The 21,574-nt window shown below is 44.5% G+C and overlaps 2 protein-coding genes across 5 annotated transcripts in view; one reads left to right on the forward strand and one right to left on the reverse strand.

The window, feature by feature from the left end:
• The window catches only part of LOC135906967 (ubiquitin-associated protein 1), a 106,058-nt gene that overhangs the window by 50,390 nt on the left and 34,094 nt on the right, over positions 1 to 21,574 (forward strand). Inside the window, exon 4 of the mRNA XM_070531867.1 lies at positions 9,647 to 9,747. The gene's annotated coding sequence lies outside the window, so the exon portion shown is untranslated. The remainder of the gene's footprint in view (positions 1 to 9,646; positions 9,748 to 21,574) is intronic.
• LOC135906966 (arylsulfatase B-like) lies at positions 151 to 19,389 on the reverse strand. 4 transcript variants are annotated; one of them, XM_070531862.1, is made up of 10 exons: positions 19,284 to 19,389; positions 13,145 to 13,259; positions 11,568 to 11,727; positions 9,143 to 9,255; positions 8,807 to 8,917; positions 6,874 to 6,999; positions 6,559 to 6,685; positions 3,966 to 4,259; positions 2,036 to 2,472; positions 151 to 847 (listed from the first exon to the last, which is right to left on the reverse strand). In XM_070531862.1, exons 2-10 carry the CDS (start codon positions 13,244 to 13,246, stop codon positions 722 to 724), a joined length of 1,596 nt encoding a protein of 531 aa, XP_070387963.1. In that variant the 5' UTR covers positions 13,247 to 13,259; positions 19,284 to 19,389; the 3' UTR covers positions 151 to 721. The 4 variants fall into 4 exon arrangements, with proteins under 4 accessions (XP_070387963.1, XP_070387962.1, XP_070387964.1 ...); XM_070531861.1 differs by having other exon boundaries at positions 13,145 to 13,263; positions 19,284 to 19,358; XM_070531863.1 differs by lacking the exon at positions 8,807 to 8,917 and having other exon boundaries at positions 13,145 to 13,263; positions 19,284 to 19,358.

Here is a 21,574-nt window from a genome sequence, read left to right on the forward strand (position 1 = left end):
CTTAAATGCTTATATACCTTATTCCTGAAGAAACATGTCAGAAATTTGTCCCTAGAAACCATGCTTTGGCTCTGTGTGTATCTTTATTTATTTATTTATTTACATCATACTGCAGGCCGCGTGGCCCAAGCAGGAAGCGCATGGTAACAAATAAAAGTACACGTGCAAAAGGCAGAATTGCAAAAATATGAAATTCAAGAAATGAAACAATATAGCACGAAAAAGCAATGTTAGTTAGGAAATACTAATAATATGAGTTTGAATTGATTCAGGTGAGTTCAGATGATGGAAAGGGATGAGGTTCCATTCTTCTATAGTTCGAGGAAAGAATGAAAATTTAAAGAGGTTTTCCTGGATGCAGAAAGAGTTATGTATGGACTAGGATCTAAAGGAAATTTACGGTTTATCAAGGAGTAAAGGAAATATATTGCTTCACGCCACTGCGAAAGTGGGATTGCGTCGATGCGATGCGACCTAGTTTTCTAAGACGCTCTAGTGCGATAGAAATCACTGTCAAATAACTTTGTTTTCATTTATTGCGCACTATGAATTCGTAATGTACGGCATATACAAATGGGGGTCCTAACTTAGAACGGACAAGTCCTTAAGAGGATCGGCTCCTTTCTCGAAGGCACGTACGCGATCAGGCGTTACTCATTTTTCAGGTTGAACGATGTGGGTGGTCCACTTTCTTCAAATGACTACGCATCCCATTTCGCTTTCATAGCCACGGTGCCCAAATGCCATTGTGCTGGTCAGGGTAACTCCTGGGATCTTCCACTGTAGTCACAGGTGGCACTACCGTCTCGTTGTAGATGGCGAGCTTTTCCAACATCATAGACAAGACCTGTAGGGGGAAAGAAAATTTTAAGGGAGGGACACTACGGTCATGTCTTAAGTGAAACCGCGACCTCCACCAGGGCACTGTCGACGCAAGGCAAACCCCCTGCGCAGCCATTGTGAAGGCAGGCGCTGAAATTTGCCTTTGCATTCATCGGACAGCCGCTAGTGCTGCGTGCAATGTAGGTTCAGGTGGATGACCTGTAGAGGTATACGCATTACTTGCGGGACAAGCCACGATGCCCAGATGGCTAACTGAAAGGCTCATTAATAAAATTTCTAATTATTCCCTTAAGACGCATGTACCGATTGTGAAATTGAAGTCGAGCAGTAGAGAAGTCATGTCTACTTACCAAAAAACCTGAGGCTATAGCGCTACTTTCGAGAAATCCTTCCCCAAAATCTGCTAAAAATCGCATTGGCGTTTCTCGATCTGCTTGACGCGCGGTTTTTGGAAACTGTTAGCTGCAACGCAAATGTATGTCGTAGCACATTTTTAAGACCGATAACCCGAAAATTGTGCTAGCTACGATTTCGGCTAAGCAGACGCGGCTTCACTACTGATTGGCATCAATTGTACACTTGCAACAAATGCAATAAAGCGAATAATTAGAAAGGTAATTAAGACATCTTTTAGTAAGCTATCTGGGCACTGCGATATTTAATGCAGGTGATTTTCGCCAGAAGGGAACCTGAAAAGGAGTAACAACGCTATCGCTCACAGGCGATTTCTAAAAAAAAAAGAAAATCTGCTCGAATTAACAAAAAAATGGTCGGTATGTTGAAGCGCGGCATGAGAGAGGTTAAAACCCTCCAAAGTGCGCACGTGTGTGCGTTGACTTTCCTATTTCTCTATTTTGTTTGCGTGTGCGTGTTTTTCTCCACACATGAATGCTCAGGCGCGCTCGCATCTGTGTTCAGAAAAACTAAACTTTCACTTTCTCTTATTTCTCCCCTGTTTCCTTTTTCCTGCCTACGGTGCAGCCGACCAGACGCTCTTACATTTCCCATCGCCTCTCACTCTCTTTCTCCGCCAATGTGCAATATCCTTTTTGCCGAACAAGCACCGAAGTATAGTTCTGAAACGGTTTTGTTTACCGCATACTTGCATTTAGGGATCGTGCAAGACTTAAATTTCTTGAATATGAAAAGCCCGTCCATGGGACGAAATCCAGCGCATGCAGGGAACACTTACGCCGGGTCGCTCCTCGGCCAAGTTTCGCTGCTCGCACGGGTCATCGGCTATGTCGAAGAGGTAGTAGGTGCCGCCCATTCGGAAGTTGGCGTCGTGAACATGACCGCACTTGAGCGTCGCCTGCCGCCTCCATTTGTCGACGTGCTTGAACACGTCCTTCTTCCCGTAGAATCGCCTCAGCACGGCGGCTGCCTTGGACTGCTTCAGCAGGGCGTCCAGGTCTCCGTACGGTCGGCTACCTCCTGGGACCTCGAAGCGCGCGTCCATCTCCCCGTTGCTCCCCACGACCAGCTTGAAGTTTCGATAACGCAGAGCAGCTATTCCGGTATTCTGATCGATGTTGTGCAGTATCTCGCTGCGAGGTGACGGCTTGCCGACGACGAGGGAGTGCCACATGTCGACACCGTCGAGAGCACCTAGGCGCTTCACGTCTCCTCCTGTGTGGTCAGATTTTTTTTAAAAATCCTACAATTTTTGGGGGGGGAGGGGGGGGGGCTCTGCCCCATAGACAGACAGACATAGCGTTCAAGTTCCCCAGAGTTACCAGAAAAGTACTTGACACCTCGTAGGTGCGGTAATGTACTCACAAAATCGAGAAAAAAAGTTTACCAGCTTGGCGTCATCTATACCGACACGAGTTTGTAGTGGCCGGCCTGCTGTATAGTCCACCGTCCTACCCGCACGTGCGCTCCTTGGAAGAGGTTATGAACAAGATCAAGCGCCCTTCAGCATCTCAGGATAAGCTTTCAGATTGTAAAGGATAGTTTCTTTCGCTTGTTCACTCTAAAATTCACTATTGGCCAGAAGCGCTCATGAACGCCTCCAATGCGAAGCATCCATCGTTATACACTAAAAAACGAAGACTCAATGTGCCATGGTGGTACAGTACAACCATGACGCCTGCATTTCTTTTTTCTTATTATTGGTTCGTGCAGACGTGATAACTACAGCAGTATAAGCGGTTAATCTGAGATCCCACCAACTTCGCTCTCTTTATGATCGCCAAGCTATAAAGTCCATTATTCGACCAGACCAACGTGGTTCCCCCAGTGTCTCTGCTTCCTTTCCAGCAGTCTTTCCCGGGTGGAGAAAGTTAGTATTCGAAGGCTGAAGTGGCCTTGGCAGTGCTGTTGTGGTCTGGGCCGAGGTATCGACAACGGGCAACCCTGTAACGTGTCGCAAGTGCCCGACTCCTGCGTTTATGCGTTTCCGTGGCTGTATCCTAGTGGCTGGCACTCGGAATATACAGGCGCAAGATGCTCAGGGAAACCAAACTGATCGAAGCCTAATGTTCCAGAGGACTATGCCCGGTGAACAACGGAAAACATTTATGCAAGCTCATCGCTGCAATATCTGCATCACACAGGCCTGCATGCGTTTATTTGATGTTCCTTTTACTTCACCTTTGTTGAACGTATGTCTTGCGGTAAATCCTCCAAAAAGAAGTGCTGACAATAGGCCCTCAGGAAAGGCACTCATAAACTTCATTCATTATGATATTGTAAATGTTCAAACTTAAACTCTATTCGCCTCTGCTAGTAAACCAGCATGCAAGCGTAAATTATCGCGTGATTTCGATTATGTTTTCACAGTGCCAGCGACGCCTGTTCCTTGCTTTCCGCGTAAGATTTAATGATTTCGAACTACTACACACTGGATATTGTGGGACCATGATAGGCATCTTTATCAGCGCCGTGCGCACAGCGAAAAACACGAGAAACACACAAGAAAAGGAAACTACGTAAAGAAAAAAGCCTGAGCTGCCAGACGTGAAGACGTCGTTCAGAGCTTGTCCTGACCTTGCGTTCCTTTAGGTCCCGTATTTTCTGTTCCCACTGTTCACAGCGAACAAGATCGTCCAATCGAAAAAATATTGCGTGGTCCGGTTGCAACTTTAGAAAGTCGATTATAAAAAACAGAGTACACGTACCAGCGGCCGCGTACAGCGTTGGCAACCAATCGGTGATGTGCATGAGCTGCTGCGACACCTTCCCGCCATGACGAAGCTGAGGATTCCAGATGAACGCGCTTGCACGGATGCCACCTTCCCAAACGGTCTGCTTGGCACCGCGCAAGGGCCAGTTGAAACCGAAGTTGGACACGAATCCCGTGGGGGAGCCACCGTTGTCGCTGCTGAACACGATGATCGTGTTCCTCAGCATGGACTCGGCTTCGAGCGCCTCCAGAACAGCCCCGACGGACTGGTCCAGGGCGTCCACCATCCCTTTTGATTGGCGCAAAGTGTAATCATGTCACGTGTGCGCTATCCGTCGACCTCGTTACATCAAAGTGAGAGAAGCAGCAGGCAGTACATAAACTTGGAAATACCTCAAAAACTAAGGAAGAACACCCATCTCAGAAACCTGTATCGTCTTTAAATAGGCTTTTACAGCGCGAGAAACAACACGGATGACAGCACGGCTGCCAGTTCTGTAACCTGTATCGCCACAGCTTTCACGCTAAACCTACTGTAATTATAAAAACATATTCCTTTATATTTGTTTAAACAATACGTTACAGAGCCCAACTGGCGCATAGAGTAATGGGGGCGATGCATGAAAAGTATACATAGAAATCATGAGTGAAAACACCTAATGTAAGCTTTGCATCATCAAATGACGTAAAAGCGAACAGTCATCATAAACACCAAATACGTTAGTAAAGGTACAGTTCGCATTTTTATAGTGAGCATACAATGAAGATACCATACCAGTACAAGCAAACCTATCATTTAAACGCACACATGCACAAAAAAAATAACCTGGCGAAAGAAATATACACTCATCAATGAGACAGTAAGCTCGCTAAAATACTGGCAAAACAATCATAAAAAAAGAAAATGAATACTATGAATCTTCAAGTATTACAGCCAAAAGTAAAAAAGTGAGTCTGCGTGCGAGCGGCTGATGCGCTGTTAGAGGTGCATGAAAGACAGAAACGAAAGTTCTACATACTACTGGCTTATGATGATGATTCCTGCCTTTGCCAGAGATAAAAAATGTTTTGCTTCTTCGTTTTGTCATGCGGAAAAAAAAGGTAAAATATTGGCGTCGCCTTTCACATGTCTTCACTCGCCTGCTACACAACCGGACATTTCCACTGCCAAAGCGGTAACGAATGTCTTTAATTCCTTGAACGCAGCAACAAGCAAGCTGCAGCTCTGAGCTCAAACCTTTCATAAGGAAACCTATAACATAATGTTTAACACTTCGTCAAATATGCAAACGTGAGAACAGGGACCCTATAACGTAAAACTATTCCAATCCCTTTTTACTCACCTGACATCAAAGTAACCGCCGACGCAAGCATCGGGTGGTGATCCGCAGCGCTGTTTTATCTGTCCAATGAAACGCTCTTCTCGTTTAAAGGAGGTAACATTTGTTCACTTTCAAAATGAATAATATCGCCTACCTTGACAGGTATTTTTTATCTAATTGTCTGATAAAAGGCGAGGAGCACGCAGAAACGTAGGTTATTATATTGGGACAAAGCTAGCACCGTGAAAGTTGATAGCCGGATGAGGAGGGTGGTGCCAGTGTCTGCGATTGGCCCGCTTCCCCTTGCTCAGCTTGCAGTGACTGGTCGAAAATAGCAGCGGCGTGCAACGGGAGGTTAAAATGCCACTAAAATGGATCCTGAGCGAAGAAAAATTAGCAAAGCGATGTCGTATTTCCACGTAATTCTTTTTATTATATGCAAATGAATCTGTTCTTCCCGGTAGCTCCAAGTAGCCAGTGCCAAAGCGATCAGCGGGCACACAATTTCTATTCCTTTCGGGACGGGACAGTGTATGCCCATTCCGAAAGAAAAAAATTGTTTTGTCCGGCATACTATACATCCCTAATGCGCACAGGTCACTTTGACGTGAACGGTTCTCGCGGTTTTGTGACATCGCGTGCCCGTAGGGCGAAGTGGGCGCTGCCCGAATTCTTTTCGTCATATAGTGGAGGACTAATGGTGAAAAAGGTGTCGAATTGTCAATAGTTATTTCTCTTTTGTTTGATCTATTGAAGCATAATCAGTCTGTACACGACAAATCAAATGGAGAGTTCTCGCGGTTTTCGTGACGTTGCGTGACGGACAGGCGAACTGAGGGTAGTCCGAAAAATTTTTGACCAATCGTGGAGGGCCGATTGCTGAAATCGAATAAAAACAGTTTGGAATAGCTTTACGTTACAGAGCCCCAGTCCGCTATCCCGAGAGCCTTCAGCGAACAAAGTCCCATAAAGTGAACGGTAACGCGAGGTGCACCTAATCTTTAAATATGGTTTAAAGATGGTTATGGCGCTACCATCTATAAGTCAGCCTTAAAAATGAGCGGAAAAACAGAAAAAGAAATATCGGCACATGTAAACTAGGTGCATCATGCCTAATTTTTTATGTATTGACCTGAAAGCCTTTTATTTTAAATCGCTTTGTGTGGGATACATATTATGCAGCATAACAGCATAACGTCAGCAAGAAATGGTTCTATACAAACACCCACGAAAGCATGTGCGTGCATTTAAATCGTAGGAACTTACCCGCATATGTCGTTCTGTCCGGTTGGCCAATGTATGGAAATTTAGCCACGTTTTCCTCCGGGGCTTGCAATGGATTCGGATTGATGCCGCTGTGTGACGCCTGATGCGCCAGGTACAGGAACAGGGGCTACACAGTGCAGGTGCAGCACATTCACCACGTGATTTGGCAGTGCCAAAAGTTATTGACTTGAAAACAATCACTTGGAAGCACTCGAAAGACACGTATAAACATCTAAAAAAGATCATAAACTACAACAAGAAACTGTATGTTTTCGCCTTTGTTCTTGATGCATTCAACGAGAAAGAAATGCTCACTTTTGATTTATCCCTGTTCGATATGATAGAAACAGCCCGCTCCGTGAACAGAGTGGTAGAATATTTTCCGTCCTCGGTCGTAAGGGGCTGCGTACCGTTCCAGAAGTCAAGGCCTCTGCGACCTTCCTGCGGTGAGACGATCGAGATGCTAGTACCATTATATTTCTTTACCATACATGGTTCTTGTCAACAAATGGCTAACGAGCTGCTTCAGTCAAATTTAGTGTGCGTAGCAACAAAAAAAAGTCACGTTGAAGTTTCCATCAAATGTATTCTGCTGCGTTTAGAAAACTATGCCTACTATGTCATCAGCTTAAAGCTGCATCTCCTGGAGTTAAGTCATTACCTTATACCACCTTTATAGAACCCAAACTGGAATATTCTTGCGTTATTTGGGATGCATTCACTAAAACTCACAGTAATGCTGTTTACAGGATTCAGAGAAAATCCATTCGTTTAATTTTTTCCAAATACGACCGTGAAGTGTCTGTAACTGAGTTATTGCGCACTAATGGATTTCACACCCTTCAAGCAAGACGAAGAATGCTACGACTGAAATTTCTTTACTCAATAATAACAAAATAATAAACTTTCTTTAGATCCTAGCTCATATCACACTTTTTCTGCACTGAGAAAAAAACCATCATTCCCACTCTCTTAACCTCTCTCGTTACCTAGCCAGGAGAAACCTCCAAGTTCTCATTCCCCGCCCCCTCCCCAGAACTATATAGAAGAATGGAATGACATACTTGTGATTATCTTGACTCTTGAAACTCGCGTTCCCAATGGTTCATTCTGTGTAAACCTGCTGTCTTGTGCTGTGTTTCTGTTCTTAATGTCTCATATTTTTTTCTTACAATGTTACATTAGCGTTATAGCCTTTTATATGAATATTTACCACTGTACCTCGTCCCTCCTGCTTGGGCCAGGAGACCTGAAGTATGATGTGAATAAATAAAAAATAGTGATACCGTGAAGAAAGTTAACAGAAAGTTTTCCAAGGTTCCGATCGTCAACATTCGCACTAATGACTCAGAAAAAAGGGGTTAAGTTGGAGACATCAGGCCGGAAATTACCGAGTTTGAATGGTTTACAAACTGCCCTTCTGCACAAACAGCGCGCCGAAAAGGAACTAGGAAGGCCTCCCATATAACGACAGCTTTGAGTATCTTTGAGTATCACGTGGCAGAAAAGTACATAATTTGCTTTTAACCATTTTCTTTTTCGCATACTAATGCGGAATTTCGATGCAGTCACGGTATTTATTTTCGTCGCTTCTCTCTGTGTGTATCCCTCATTTGAAACAATTAACCGGGAGAGATTTGCTGGCAGCTATCCTGCCTACCCCACCCACCCAAAAAAAAATTAAAGCAGTGGACGCATGGACACCATGAGCGTTAGCTCAAGTGTTGTGTCGTTTACATAAGTGTTAAACTTATGTAAATGTCTAAGCATCACAAGCAGCTACCAAGGCGTGTCCGCTAGCACAGTGCTGGCATTTCAGCGTGGCCGAGAGCGACATTGCAAGCGCCTATTGTACAAAGCAATACCCTATAGAGTCATGACATGCGCATTCCTTGCATGCGTGTGTGTGCGTGTGCGTGTGCGTGTGTGTGTGTGTGTGTGTGTGTGTGTGTGTGTGTGTGTGTGTGTGTGTGTGTGTGTGTGTGTGTGTGTGTGTGTGTGTGTGTGTGTGTGTGAGTGTGTGTGTGTGTGTGTGTGTGTGTGTGTGTGTGTTTGAGAGAGAGAGAGAGAGAGAGAAGCGACGTATCGAACGAACAGCTTGGCGGCGGAATCGCCTGCGTGAATGCTAAGTTTCTAAGCCTATAGAAGCCGATAATAACTGACTACAACACACTTTTCACAGTCATTCGATCGCTTCTTCTTACAGAGCTTTAAAAGCGTTTTCACGAGACTTCAATGAAGTGCCTACCCATTCCAAGATGTGGCTGTAGTAGTCGTCAGGCCCAGTGTGTATGCCGCAAAAGCTGTCGAAGCCTCGAAATGTTGGAGTATAATTCAGGCTGTGGTATCCAATGTGCCACTAAAAACGAAAAGGTAGTGTCAACACATTGAGTTCACGGACTGTATTGAGACACGTGATAATAGAAACAATTGCATACGTGAGGTAGGGGTGGTGAGGGGAGGGCGTGGTTCGTCCAGGATGCTATTGGAGCGCATCATTGGATGAAGGTACAGAATACCTACGGACATTACAGTCTGCGTGAGACTGTTCGGCCTAGCTTTGATATACGGTATGGCTGTGTACCTTTCCTAGCATGTGCGTTTCATAGCCCAGATCTTTGAGATACTCGGGCATAATCTTCACGTTCAGGGACAATGCCGCTGGCACTCCGGGCAATATGGCGCTTTCTTGAAAACCTGGGCAAGGAAGAAAAATCCAAGCGCTCTGTTAAACCAAAAACAACAGAGGCAGTAAAAAGATGAAAAACAAACACGATTGCCACTGCGCAAACTGAAGCATATTAGCAGCATTAATTGTTCACAGAGAGAGAGAGAGAGAGAGAGAGAGAGAAATTAGATTGGAAATTCAGGGAGGTTAACCAGAAAAGAAGCTTCTCGTTCGCTACCCTGCACTAGATGGAGTGGGGGGAGAGGAATAAAAACGGGAAGAACAGTGGAGATATAAAGCAAACTCACGACAAGAATATAGAGTTGGTGGGAAACATACGTGAGAATTATTAATGTGCCTCTAGAGCATGAAAAATTCAGTAGTGCCTTGACCGACTTCTCGTGTGACGACTCATTCCAGGGTCGTCTGTTCCGAAAGCGGCTGGTTGTCAAGACGAACCAACACGGTCGCGAGAGATGATCTATTCAAGGGCGGGGAAAAACCTCGGATGATTGGAAAAGGTAACGCTTCTTTTTTTCGTTTTTCTCAGAACAGCGAAAGTGTAAAAAGGCCGTTAAATTTCCACATACGGTTATACTTGCATTCTCAGCTGTGCAGCACAGAATTCTAGAAGCCAGGATGACAATAAAATGGCAGAAGAATTTTCAAGTACCTTCATTATACGCTTTCAGTTTCGTTTTGAAAACGCAGCGTAGCTTTCAGACGTTGCGGAATACGTAATGCCCTCTAAGTTTTGGTCTGGGACTGACGTCTGACACTCCGCGCGAAGCCCGTGTAACCGTCAATCTCGGCAAGGCCTTTGCATTATTCAGCCACTGTCACGTGTAGATGCAGATGTAGATCCTTGGAAGTACTGGCACGTACCCACTCTGTGGGATTGGTCAAGAACCGGGTGGGTCAAAGTAAATTACAAGCTAAGAGGAAAGAATCTTGTAATAGGTAAGCTAGAATCGAAAGACAGAGATGTCATAAACTGCGTCATCTTATGAAGCTAAATAAAATTATGTGATAACCATAAAAATAAAACAATTCAAATTCGATTTGGCTGGAAGAAAAGGAAGCTTAAAATGTGGAATTTTGAGTTTAAATCTCATTGATCCTGAAGCAAAATATTAATTATGGCCGCGCTAACCTTGCCCTCTCTGTGCCCAAGAGCAGGGTACCCAAGGATAGTAAATTTTTAACCGTTATATCTACTTCAAGAAGGCGGATTGGTTTCTTTAAGGTTCGTATTCGTAAGCTAATAAATACAGGACAAGAAATTTAAAAAATTTCTATGGTCTGATCTCCCCTACGCCTAGGGCCTATACATAGAAACTAAATATATGCGAAAGCGTAGCCTACTAATAGCTACTTCCATTCTTCTTGTTTGACAGACTACTTTTCGAGGGGTACAATAAGTTTTTTAAAATTCGAGGAACGTGTCATAGATGATACAGGGAATTCTCGCAACATAACAGCCTCCGATATCTTGCAGCTATGATCAAGGCTGATATAGGGACAACTCGAATGGATATATAGACCAACTATCAACGCCTAGAAGAGAACGAGACGTTCCTTCCGTTGTCTTGTCGTTCACTGCGTAATTATCGCATGCGTTTAAGAATAATAGTTATTGCTGGGATAACGAATATAATCTATTTCATGGAATTTCAATTTCTCCCAATATTTCTAAAATGTTCTGGAAAAGAAAACGGTTTATTTTTTCTCCCGTTCGTAATTTCCCCAAATTTTGCGTCCCCACGAACCACCTGTGAGCTTGTGGCAGCGAGGAAATAAGCGTTAGCAGCAGTGAGGTAGGCTCAATGACCCGAATGTTCGTTACCTCGCCTTCACTTAACCGTGCTCAGTTGCCTTTTATGTGACTACAGTGTCACTGGCTGCCAAAGCACACCTGGATAGCGTTCCTGTGTCAACAAGGGACGTATAGGCCGACATCCTATTCTCGGTTTACGTGCACCGCGCACCTTGGGAAAGGGGAGCGCCGAGGTCGTTACTTCTACGGCGTTATAACGGTTTTGTTCAGCGCGCACGCAGCGAATGTACAGTGCTCATGGAATGAAACGCAAGAGGGAGCATTTAGTAGAACCCTGCGCATGTGCAAATTACTCAAGAGTACCATGTCATGTCGCTAGGAATTTGGTCAAAAAAGGTGACGCAGACTCCGATGCAAGTGTACGCGCCAAAATTACGTCAATGTGTCACGAACTCCAACCGGTGGAAATGAAAGTATGCGCATTAGTTAGGCCTAAATTGACGCGTTTCATTCCGTGAGCACTGTATAGCTAATGCGTGCGATGGAGCGGAGAGCCGAACGGACCGGTGTGTATGGCGTAGAGGCCGCTCAACAGCGCCGCCCTGGAAGGCGAGCAGAGCGGTTGCACGTAGTAGTTGTTGAGCGCCATTCCCGCGCAGGCCAGGGCGTCGATGTTGGGCGTCGGGATCTGCGGGGAGCCGTGCATGCTCACGTCGTCCCATCCCTGCGATATACGCATGCGAGACAGAATGTTAGGCTAGGGCGCATGCGTACACTGTAGCAGGCTTTGCTATACTTGTACCACATCGGCAATCCCTTTTTTTTTATTGTTGTTATAGGCACGAAAAAGTGTGCTCTCACGTCTGTAAGCGGCGTCGGACGACGAGAACAAACAGAAACGAATAAGAAGAGACGAGGCGTGAACGAGGCATTGCAAGGCGTGCGTAGAAAACGCGTGCACAATTTGGAGAAAAATACCTCGAACGCTTATTTTTCCTCTGGCGTCAGTCAGCGTTCTTGCGCACGTCTTTGGGAACCGTAAATCCTTATACAAACTATCACCGCTTACCATGACATCCGGATTTCTCGTATCGGTCCGCCCCTGCATGTGTTACAAGTTCAATAAGTTCAGTTGCAATCTAGAATGACCTTCTCGGATCGCTTCGCCTTTTGCCGGCATAGTTTTTCTTTCAGCTATAGCGCCATCCAAAAGCGGCGAGCATGGACAGAGAGTGCACGTTCACACACACACACGTTCACAACAGTTCCCTAACATTTTCCCAATGTGGAAATATTAGGAATACATGGCACGTGCGTGCCTTAAGAAGATAGCGTTTATGCTGTTGTAAAAAAATATGAATTGAACGAGAGAATAGACAGCAGACAGCAATGATCCCATCAGCTCTGAACTCATTTACTGCGACATTTATTTTGGTTTACCTGCTCGTTCCTCTAATAAGTGCGCTCGATCGTCCACTACGGGGGAGTGTACAAGCTTTTTGATCAAAGGCTTATGCGAATTATTTTTGTTCGAGCCGGTTCAGCATTTTACTATTCGAATATATATGATTCAGTCAATCTTATTGTGCGTAGTGTTAATTTCCTTTTCTTTTGCTGTGATAGCACGGTGATATTGCCTTGCAGTGAGTGTAATAATTTTCGAGAACCTATGAAAAACTGTCATATTTCCTGTTGCCATAATTCAGTAGAAGGACGTCTGAGCACATATACCTGACCAACGTGTCGGCAGCGTGGCATTTGAGATGACCTTTCAAATTCCCTTACGCCATTTTGGAAAATTCAGTGTTTGCGTAAAAATCGATGTTTAAACTTCTGGCGACGAAACTTTCGAACCCCGTCCTTTTGACCAGTATCCGTTCTTGTTTATGCGACGAGCCATCCTTTCACAAACGGTTTTATCCGTTTATCGATTCACTGGTACACGTTGTCTATCACATACAGCTCACAAAGAACAGCACGATAGACCGCCACATTCAGAAATGGGGGGAACGCGACAGCCATCAAAATTTCGCCATAAAGCAAGCTGGGATATATATGTATCCCGACTTGCTTTCTACCCTTGTCTTAGCAATGAGTCCTTCCTGAGATGCGGTGAGAGCTAGCGCATTTCGTAAGCATACCAGGTCGTCGGCTAGGATGAACACGATGTGGGGTGGTTCCGATTCCTTCAGGGCTCCAACAGTCCAAGTGGCGCAAGCGAGCACGAACAGCAGAAGCGACATCTCGGATAGACGACTGCCTTGCATGCGAACGAAAAACATATGGCATTCCCGTGGCGTTTTAATCACTGTGTTTGTGCAGAAATTTTTTTTTTTCATCATGCACCGCCAAAGTGTCCCTCATATTTGGATGTATAGTACAAGCTCAGCTATACATTGTCGCAACAAACACAAATTGATGGCGCGTATGACTACAAACGTCACACGCACATGCGCGAGGACGTTTTTCATTTAGTTGTAGAGTTAGGAAAAGGCTGATGAAGTCGCACGTGAACTTCTATAGTCGCGTAGTGAACGAAAATAACACTTTGTTACAGACAGTTTGAAAATAGCGAAAACATAAGAGCACCATATAGTGTGGTCAATTATACTTGCAAAATGTAGCCTTGGTAGGTAGTAAGAAATAAACGGAAAACATTACCATTCTATGTGGAGTCGCTGAAACAACAGCTAAACTTTTCAATGTTCCTCACATGTGCTCGTATACGGATATAACGAACACTTTATGAAAACTGAATGTACTGCTCCGTCACGTTGCTTTGAAAATATATTCCTAAAGGGAACATTGCAAGAATGGGAAGAATAAAAAGAACTGACATTTGCGATAAAGAAACTAAATGAACATGGCATGCGGGATGACAGGGGACACGTTTACGTCATCAATTCAGTTTTTCATGCCAACGTGCCCAGTTTTCGATACTGCCTTACGGGAGCTCTGCGTTAAGTGTCACCTCTAGCATGTGACTGCCGCGCGCACAATCCCAAATTGGTTTGGTTTGGTTTGGAGCCTGTAGATGTAGCACAACCCACTACGGGGGATTGGCCATGAATCGGGCGGCAGTGGGTTGAAAAAGAATGAATACCTAAATAGGATTTTTTTTTAATGAAAATGTGATATTAAATTAATTCTAATCGTTAATAATAATTTTCATGATATAGTTTCTTAAGCTTAGAAGTTCATATTTTTGGTTTCTTGTTTTGGAAAATAAAACCGTAAATTTAGCATGGAAGTCTCCTTGTTTCCATTATAAAATTATATATGGCATCACATACGTTCCTATTACAGTGTCCTAGTGCCGACGCCCCCAGAGACAGAATAATAGGTAGCGTGATGGCTAATCCAAGTTGGCGGAAGGGACCTTCTAGAAGTCGTTTTCTATGCACGTTGAATCTACGACACTCAATAAAAAAATGATCCATAGTTTCGGGTTCATTGCAGTAAAAACATTTAGGAGAAGGTGCCAAACCAGACCTGTGAGAATAGAAATTAAGCCGTGGTATTCGGCAACGCAGACGCGTAAATGAAACTTCAAATTTTCTTGTTGCACACCACCCGCTGTGCCAAGGAAATCTAAGGTGCTGAAAATCGACGTTATCTAATACACATGATTTGGCATGTTCTTCTTGGATGGAAAATTTTTTAAATCTTGCAGAAGTGACGTATGCTGAGGGTTTTAAGATCCTCAGTACCGGGCCTTTAAGAGATGCCGCTGCTAGTGCGTCTGCTGACTCGTTTAAAGTGAGCCCCACGTGCCCTGGCACCCATACCAGGTGGATGAGGCGTAAATGTTGGGGAACCAGTGAACGAAATTCTTGGAGAATGATACTTGAATTGGGCACAGATAAAGCGGAGCAAACAGACAAGGAGTCGGTTAAGATTACGGCTGAAGAAATAGATGTCGGAAGTTTGCGTAGAGCGAGGATGATTGCCAATAACTCTGCTTGAAATATTGGCGTAAAATCGGGTAGTCGAAGAGAGAAAGACCAATTTAATGATGTCGAAAAAATGCCCACTCCGGCCTTCTCTTCACTGACAGAAGCATCTGTGGCTATTACTGCATTTATTTGGAGGTTTTCAAGGTGGTCATCTAATAAACCTTTTAGGTATCGAATAGGTAGAAGCTTAGCGTTATTGGGAAATATATCGCCAAATTCAACACTTACTGTCGAAGTAGGTAAATTTTGAAAAGCCACATCACGGATTGATATTTGTAATGGCTGTAATAGTTTCTGCACAAAAACAACCTGGGGACAATGCAGTCTGGGCCATTGATTCTCAAAGAATGCAGTTGGTTCTCGAGTAAAAATATAGTAGGAGCGTCTCTGGGGAGAGGCATAGATGTTTAGAAATGTTTGGACTGTCAGTATACGAAATCGAGTTTGAAGAGAAGGCAGGTGAGTTTCATGATATAAGATATTATTTGCTACAAATTTTGGAAGGCCGAGACACAGACGTAGTGATTCGCGTTCTAAAAGAACCAGAGGACGTAACTTATACGTAGGACCTCCTGAAAATAACACGCATCCAAACTCTAGAATGGGGCGGACATACATACAATAAATCATCAGCAAGGTCTCCCTGCGCATTCCAAAACGACTGCTGCAGACTCTTCGTAATAAACCAAGAGCGCGTGCTCCCTTAGATGCGATGTATTCTATGTGTGTCTGCCAATTTAGCTTTTCGGTGTAAATCATGCCCAGATATTTTAAAGAATGTACCTGCGGAATAATCTCCTGGCCATATGACAGTGTTATTCGGATAGGAAAACTCAAGGGAAAGACAAGGATCGCACTTTTGTTGACATTTAGCGACATTTGTATTCCTTTTAGCCAAGTTTCAATCTGATTCAGATACGACTGCAAAGTTTTATATAGGCTATGTATATCATTCGATACCGTGAAAAATGCGATATCATCAGCGTATACGTATACCTGTACGTCATGATGTGTCGGGATGTGATTTAGTAGAATATTGAATAGTACTGGGGAAAGTACCGCACCTTGAGGGACGCCCCTTGTCTGTTTGTAACTTTTAGATGAAACACCGTTTCGATAACAATAAAACGTTCGTCCGCTTAGGAAATTTTGAATCCATGCAATTATATACTGTGGAAGATTCACACTATTGAGACTATTGATTAAAGTACTGTGGTCGACACTGTCATACGCCTTCGCAATGTCTAATGTCACTAGGGCCGCATACTGGTTGTTGCGGCGAGCGAGTTGGATTCTACTCTCCAAGTCAACATGAGCACACCAAATTGAGCAGCCGGGCCTGAATCCTATTTGAGAATCATTTAATATTTGGTTCTCGCCTATCCATCTATCAACGTGACCATAAAGAACTCTCTCGATTAACTTTACCAGATTTGAGGTCAGGGAAATAGGTCTAATGTTGTCTATTGAATATCCATCGCCTGGCTTTTTGAGTAGTGGAATTATTTTGGCAACCTTCCAATCTGGATGAATCCATGCATTCTTAATCGAGTAATTTATAAAATTAAGCAAATCCTGGGGATACAATTCGAATAATACTTTTATCATTGCTGTAGTTATGCCATCAGGGCCTGGGGCTGAAGCTGGCAGCATCTTTACCTCTCTCATTAATTCTTCTAATGTGACCGTTACGTACTCATTAGCTGGTTCAGGTGCCGGTATATGATAGGGGCGAAGCGACGTGAATCGGTGCTCTAAGCCTTTTGCAATATCCTCCAGTGACTGCACCAATTCAGTGGAAGTTAAGCTGACTGACTCTACATTAACTGGGGCTGAAACAATCTTTTTAGACCGTAGAAATCGAAATAGGGCTTTTTTATTACTAGACTGCGATAGGTAACTGTAATGTTTGGTGTTATAATTTTCTTTCGCTTTTTCAACTGTTTGCCTGAATGTAGCTCCAGCAAACTTATAGTCATTCCAATTTCGTGGACATTGATTATACAGTAACTTTCTCCAGGCTGCCTTTCTTCTTCTATATTCGCGTGCACAGTCCGGATTCCACCATGGAGAATAAGTACCACCTTTTGTTGACTGCATACTGAACTTGCATTTTTTATAACTGTCACTTAGCACTTGACACAAATTAACTGCCTTAACTTCATCATTTAGGCCAACCTGTTTTTCTAAAGCTGATCGCAGCGAAACCTGAAATTTAGCATAGTTAACATAGGTGCGGACATGTTTTTCAACCAAATTAATTGGGCGCGTTATATCAAAAGTTATTGGAAGATGGTCGCTATTTGTGGCCGAGGTAATAGCAGACCAGGAGGAGATTACACAGCCCGAACTGGAAAAAGTGAGGTCTAACACCGAACGCGATGTGCCGGATACATAAGTTGGGGTTCTCGAATTTACACAATTAAGGTTATTTGACGAAACCCAGTCTAACAATCGTTTACCACAAGAGTCGGACCGATAACCCCATGATACGTGGTGAGAATTAAAATCACCAGCTATGATTATATCCTTTCTGCATGCTGCAATCGCGGCATCAAGAGGGCCTGTATTGTGGACTCCTGTAGGGAAATAAGCATTGATTATCGAAAATGGGGCGCATCCAGGAAGCGTTACATCCAATGCTAGAATCTCACTTTCAGTGGAGAATGACTGGTGACTAATTTTAGCTCTATGACAAATCTTTGTTGAGATGAAAAATGCTAATCCCCCTCTACAAGAAGGACGATCTAGACGAAAACTGCGATAATTCTTTAAATGATATTTCTTTTCTGTGGATAACCAAGTTTCTTGTAGAATAATCAAATCAGGAGAAAGATCCTCACAGAGATATAAGAGATCAGCGGCTGCAGCAAAAATGGAACGACAGTTCCACTGCAGTACTTTCAAGCTTCCTATGTTGACGATATTCCGGCAGTGTTAACTGCCGTTTGTAGAATGTTATCCTTTAGGAAATCATCCTTTGATAAGCTCTTATTTTCACTCTTTTTAGCTTTTAGTTTGTGTAGGGTAGTAGCCCTCGGGGAGAATGGGGAAGCACGACGTTTATAAGTTCTAGCATCCAAATCCATGGTCTCCATGCTATCGGAACCGGATTCGTGACTCTGAAAGCCCTCATGTTCTACATGAGTTGCGGGAGCTTCGGAGGCATCAGTACTGCGAGGCGAGATCTCTGCCGATACGTGTTTCTCTATGTTCTCATCGGAGACTGTGATTTCAGAGGCAACACTTGGACGAGCAGGAACATGTAAAATTTGCGACAACTGAGAGGAGAGAACTTGTCCAATGGTCTCTGACAGGTTTACAAATAAAGTGTCAAGGGCTTTTGCCATAGCTTTCTCAACGGCAGCAGCTACAACATCACCAAGAGATGCATCCATGGCTTTTGAGTGACGAGCAGCAGCTGCAGCATAGCCAGATGATTTCTCTAATGAGAGTGCACGAGCTTCACGACGCGAACACCGTTTCCGTTCTATAATTTGTAGAATTTCGAGCTCTTGGTCTCTCGCAGGGCATTGCGCACAGTCCGCAGGGTGGGAACCTTCACACAAACAGCATCGTTCGCTCTGAGAGGAACACGTTTTTCCATCGTGGCTTTCTCCGCAAACGCGGCACCGAAGCTCTGATCGACATCCCTTAAAACTATGGCCGTATCGCCAGCATTGAACGCATTGCAATGGGCGGGGAGAAATTGCTTCCACCCTGTATATTAATGGCCACGCCTTGATCTCTGACGGCCTATTTGTGCCTGCAAAGGTGACAATAACCGACTCTGTGGGGGTTCTTTGATTCTCACAAACGCGTGAACATCGGTAGACGGAGACGGCACCTGCCGGGGAGAACATCTGCAGGACCTCTGAAGCACACAGGCTCGCGTCGACTCCACGTACTAGACCCTTAACGCAAGCTAGATGAGCAGGAATAAAAGGCCTCACCGGGTGGTTCGCGAACATTTCGCACTTCAGAAGGTCGGACACGCAGGTCTGGTCAGGCGAACAGCAAAGAATGCCCCCTCTGCCAAATTGGCGGACCTCGGTTATGCTTTGGAAATGCGGGGTTGCTTTCCGCAGCTCTTCTTGAATCACCTTGGGATTCTTCACGCGGATGAATCCCCCATTGGTCGGCACTAGAGCCACTGGAACGCTGTTAATGCCACTGCGCAAGAAAGCCTCTATAGGTATGTCATTAGTGGGAAGCGAAGCCGTCCAGAGGAAAGATCTCTGGCCGGGAGAAGAAAGAGACATTAGGAACTCTCAATAAGAGGAAAATACAAAACAAAACTAAAGAAAATCAAACCGCCCGATACTTGACCAAATCCCCGCAGAGAATCAGAGCGGGGAAGCGGGGAACCACAGTCGCAAGCGAAAGGTGCCGGCGTTTTCGCTCGAACCTCTCAGCCCAGAGAATTGGAATGGTATTTACACATTTCGACGTCGTCGTCGTCGTCGCCATCGTCGTCGTCGAATAATTCGTTTTGAATTCGCGGTTTCGCCTTCTTTTTTATCACGTAAACGACCGACTCTCTCTGATAGTAAACATATATATAACCTAATTAAACAATGTTTGAAACCGAATGAAGGCAAATAATTAAAATTTTGTAAGCGCATCAATGCTAAGTACACGCGAAAGCTTTGTTAGTATTATACTTGACAGCCATAAATAACCTATGAAAAAGTACATTGAATTATATTGTCACGTGGTAGTGACGGTGAAGAAAGAACACAGTAGCAGTACTGTGAAAGACAAAACTAGCTTTTATTGGGCGAACCTGCGCCCACAAAACAGGCTACACCTAAAGCACAACGATAGCGGCGATCACAGTCGGCGATCGTCGAAAATCTGATCAGCGGGTCAAGCGCGTCGGCTTTTATAGTGCAGTCGTCGAATGTTCCAGACTAATCGTTCGGACCCGCGTGCCTTCCACAAAGTTCTACATCATTCGCGTTACGCGATGAAATCAGATAACACAAGGTTCGGCGACAACAGACAACCGGGTAGAAGCATCGATAACTTTCCAGAAACGTCGGATACATGCAGGCGAGTCCCTCGCTGTGCGATTACAGTTGTTGAGCGGCGAAACGTGGTCGCCCTATAAAGATAAGTACACGTGTCAATATGCCTATCGTATGCTAAACGGCACTATAATGTCGTCGAGTATTAAGAGCGCGGAAGTTATGTTAGGTTGCTTAGTTTGATCTGGACGTAAGTCTGACAGAGAACTTTCTCCACTTTGCATGCTCTGCAGAGATGTAAAAACGTAAATCTTCGTGAAGGAAGTCAATTCAATAGAGAAGCGTGGGCGTCTTCATTTTTCCACTGTGTTCACAGTTCTATGAAGAACAAACCTCAATGCGTTTAACCACGTTGTAACTGAAAGAAAATGAACGCCAAAACAAACGCCGAATCGCAGCTATCGAGCTCATAACACCACTGCCTTATTTACGCGTGCTTCAACTTACATATGGGCCCATAAACTCAGCCGCTAAAGAGCATGCGTCTTGCTTGCTGCTGCAATTTCGAGCAAATATGGTGGTCCCTTCGTTCAGGTGTCGTAACTATAGATTGTGTAACGCAACAGAGTGGTGATTTGGGAGAGTTGTTCAACAAGATTTAGTTGTATACATATAGGACGGCGCTATAGAGCATCTTCATTCATTCTTGTTTTGTTTTTTGCACCTTATATTGCGTATATAGCGCGCTGACCGCGTGACTATCGATATAGGCACCTGCGCTTCTGAATTCTGAAAGCATAGCTTAGCCAAGCGTGCACCAAGCGGCGAAGTCCTACAATTATGGGGTTTTACGTGCCAAAACCAAAATCTGATTATGAGGCACGCCGTAGTGGGGGGCTCCGCATTAATTTGGACCACCTGGGTTGCTTTAACGTGCACCTAAATCTAAGTACACGGATGTTTTTTTGCCAATTCGACTCTATCGAAATGCGGCCGGCGTTACCGCGACCTCGTGCTTAGCCGCGCAACACCAAAGCCACCAAGCAACTACGGCGGGTCAACTATAACTGCGGTGTAGTTGAAGTGCTCCAAAGTGGCTATGGTGTGCAACTACATTTCGCGAAAGCACCATTTGCGTAGCTGTGCTAAATAACATTTCTGGAAGCTAGACGGTCCAAGTAATAGATACATATGATAAGTGACACCGCAACTATACCTGTACGATGAGCGGAAAATATAATTGGTGATGTTACACGATCTCGAACAGCTCGCACGACGGTGCATTTCTAAGTTGTCCATCTGCTTTCGAACGTTTCATCGTCGCCTTCTATTCGACTTAAGTTATCAAAACGGACCCGAACCGCAAGAATTTCCAAGAAATCGCAGAGCAATTATGAATAATGTCTTATTACCTGCCTGTCTACCTCCGTTGACGGCTCGACGCTTGCTGATTTCAGCGATCCGGTTCTCGAAAGAAGCGACAGCTCTGTGCGCCTGCTGCCACTGGTTCGCGGATGGTGCTTACGACGGGGCCAAAAGCAACGTAATTTATGAACACGCGCTCCCCATAACGCACCCGGCACGAAGTGAAAACTAATCGTACGCTGAAAACAAGTGTTCCGAGCTTTGCAACACAGGATTTCCT

This window comes from Dermacentor albipictus, chromosome 1 (assembly GCF_038994185.2).
Source record: "Dermacentor albipictus isolate Rhodes 1998 colony chromosome 1, USDA_Dalb.pri_finalv2, whole genome shotgun sequence".
In the NCBI taxonomy this organism is placed as follows: domain Eukaryota; kingdom Metazoa; phylum Arthropoda; class Arachnida; order Ixodida; family Ixodidae; genus Dermacentor; species Dermacentor albipictus.

What these genes read in the sequence shown, in the direction of transcription:
- LOC135906966 (XM_070531862.1), bottom strand. Translation starts at nt 13,246, where the DNA reads ATGTCGCTTCTGCTGTTCGTGCTCGCTTGCGCCACTTGGACTGTTGGA. An exon ending in TCATCCTAGCCGACGACCTG is followed by an intron (nt 11,728 to 13,144) that starts GTATGCTTACGA and finishes CGTATATCGCAG; the next exon opens with GGATGGGACGACGTGAGCAT. An exon ending in CGAACAGGGATAAATCAAAA is followed by an intron (nt 6,686 to 6,873) that starts GTGAGCATTTCT and finishes TGCACTGTGTAG; the next exon opens with CCCCTGTTCCTGTACCTGGC.